This window comes from Anneissia japonica, unplaced genomic scaffold (assembly GCF_011630105.1).
Source record: "Anneissia japonica isolate Jap-2015-1 unplaced genomic scaffold, ASM1163010v1 scaffold287565_len15505_cov141, whole genome shotgun sequence".
NCBI lineage: Eukaryota > Metazoa > Echinodermata > Crinoidea > Comatulida > Comatulidae > Anneissia > Anneissia japonica.
Genome location: NW_022758064.1, coordinates 13,732 through 15,463, shown reverse-complemented (window position 1 = coordinate 15,463; position 1,732 = coordinate 13,732). Strand labels below are relative to the sequence as shown.

The 1,732-nt window shown below is 35.3% G+C and overlaps 1 protein-coding gene across 1 annotated transcript in view; it reads left to right on the top strand.

Annotated features, from left to right (window-relative positions):
- Positions 1-252: 252 nt before the first annotated feature.
- LOC117124985 (transmembrane protein 184C-like) overlaps positions 253-1,732 on the top strand; it is a gene marked incomplete at its 5' end in the record, with an annotated part of 4,692 nt that continues 3,212 nt past the window's right edge. The window contains 2 exons of the mRNA XM_033271333.1: positions 253-324; positions 1,578-1,671. Coding sequence (XP_033127224.1) covers positions 253-324; positions 1,578-1,671 — 166 coding nt within the window. The remainder of the gene's footprint in view (positions 325-1,577; positions 1,672-1,732) is intronic.

The window sequence follows — 1,732 nt, the reverse complement described above, 5'->3', positions numbered from 1 at the left end:
TGGTCATGTGGTGTTGATGATAATGTGGTAATACTTATAATGATGATAAGTAAGATAAATATCGTGAAGAAAATAATATTAATTATGGTATTGTTGATGATGATGAATGTACATGATGATGCAGTAGCGCAAAAGCTAGCCAAATGTATCTTTTCTACATTTATTTATTTATTTATTGAATTTCACATTTTTCCAATATACATTATTTTATAGTTTCAGTTTCATTTTAATACGATGTTTCTTTTTTTCTAGTATTATTAGAAGATGTAAACATGGAGTACTTAACTATACTGTCCTACGACCCATTACAACAATCATTGCCCTGTGAGTATTATCATGGAGGAATGAAATACAATTTAAAAAAATTTACCATAGTAATACATCATAAACAAATGCTTTTCGGTTTTAAAATTTGTATACAAATTAATTAGTAACATTATATTCTTTCGTTAATATTACAGTGACGGATTCAGAAATTCGTAATAGAGGAGGCCAAGGCATGGATATTCAGAGATAGAGGCTCCAACTCTTAGACTTAAATTTCAATACAATTTTCTTTTTTTTCTGCATTTAAAAAAATCTGGGTAGGCTGTGGTGAGGTGGGGTGGGGAAGACGTGCCGACTTAGCCACCCTTGAATCCGTCACTGTTTTATACGTGGTTTTCATTCAAGTAGGGAATCAACTGAACCACAGACCAAAAATTGATTTGAACCACACATAATGTTGTACAGAGTGGCTACCAGCAGCTTACAATAATAATTTTCTTGAAAATTGTATTTTTAGTTAATGTTTAAAACTTCATATAGTCTATTTCATTACAAAATTTATAAAATACTAAATCCATATAATAATTCATTGGAGTATTCCACTAAGCCTCACCCTTTGGATTTTGCTACTGTAAAGCCGGTTTATTTTTGTATACGGTATCATTAAGAGAAGTCAAGTTATGTTGATATTGAGTTCAAATGCAGTAATAAATAATAATAAACCCGGTTACTCACTGCGACGGCAACGCGACGACGGCGCGGACTAAACGGATCGCTTTTTAATGAGGATCCGTTCCGACGGCCACTGACAATTAGCAGACGGCGGTGCGTCGTCTATCGCTCGCCGGAAGCAGAGGTAGATTCGTCGTGCGACGGTCGTACGACGCAGTGAGTTCCCGGCTTAAGGTCTCAAAAAACTACAGCTATAAATGTACGTACACAGGTGCATTATTTAAATCACGTGTATTTATAGGACAAGCGCGTATTAAGAGCCCTGTTCTCATTGGTCAATTGATAATTTTTTCACTCCCAAAAGGTCAACAGGACATGAATTTTAGCCGTTAGAAATACAATCTGTAAGATTTGAGCCTAGGACACTGAAAATGCGAAAGCGCGCACCACAGATGCAGGCACCAAGTTACAGCTTACCCTTAGTTTTAGAACCCTAAATTTGAACCATATGTTAATATGTTCATGTGTGTGGAGAAATAAATTAAACAAACAAAACAAACAAAAAACCATAACGGTCGGTTAGGAAGACGAAAATCGATATCAAAACAAAAACAAACTACTATTTTTTTCCCATGCAGGATTTGTGAATTGACCGAGCATTACAACGAGGGGAGCTTCGCATTTGAAGGGGCATGGTCTTACCTTCTAATTATCAACAACGTGTCTCAGGTGGTAAGTACATATTTTTATGAATAAAGGAAATAACATGCAGATATGTATGTATTGTGCATAC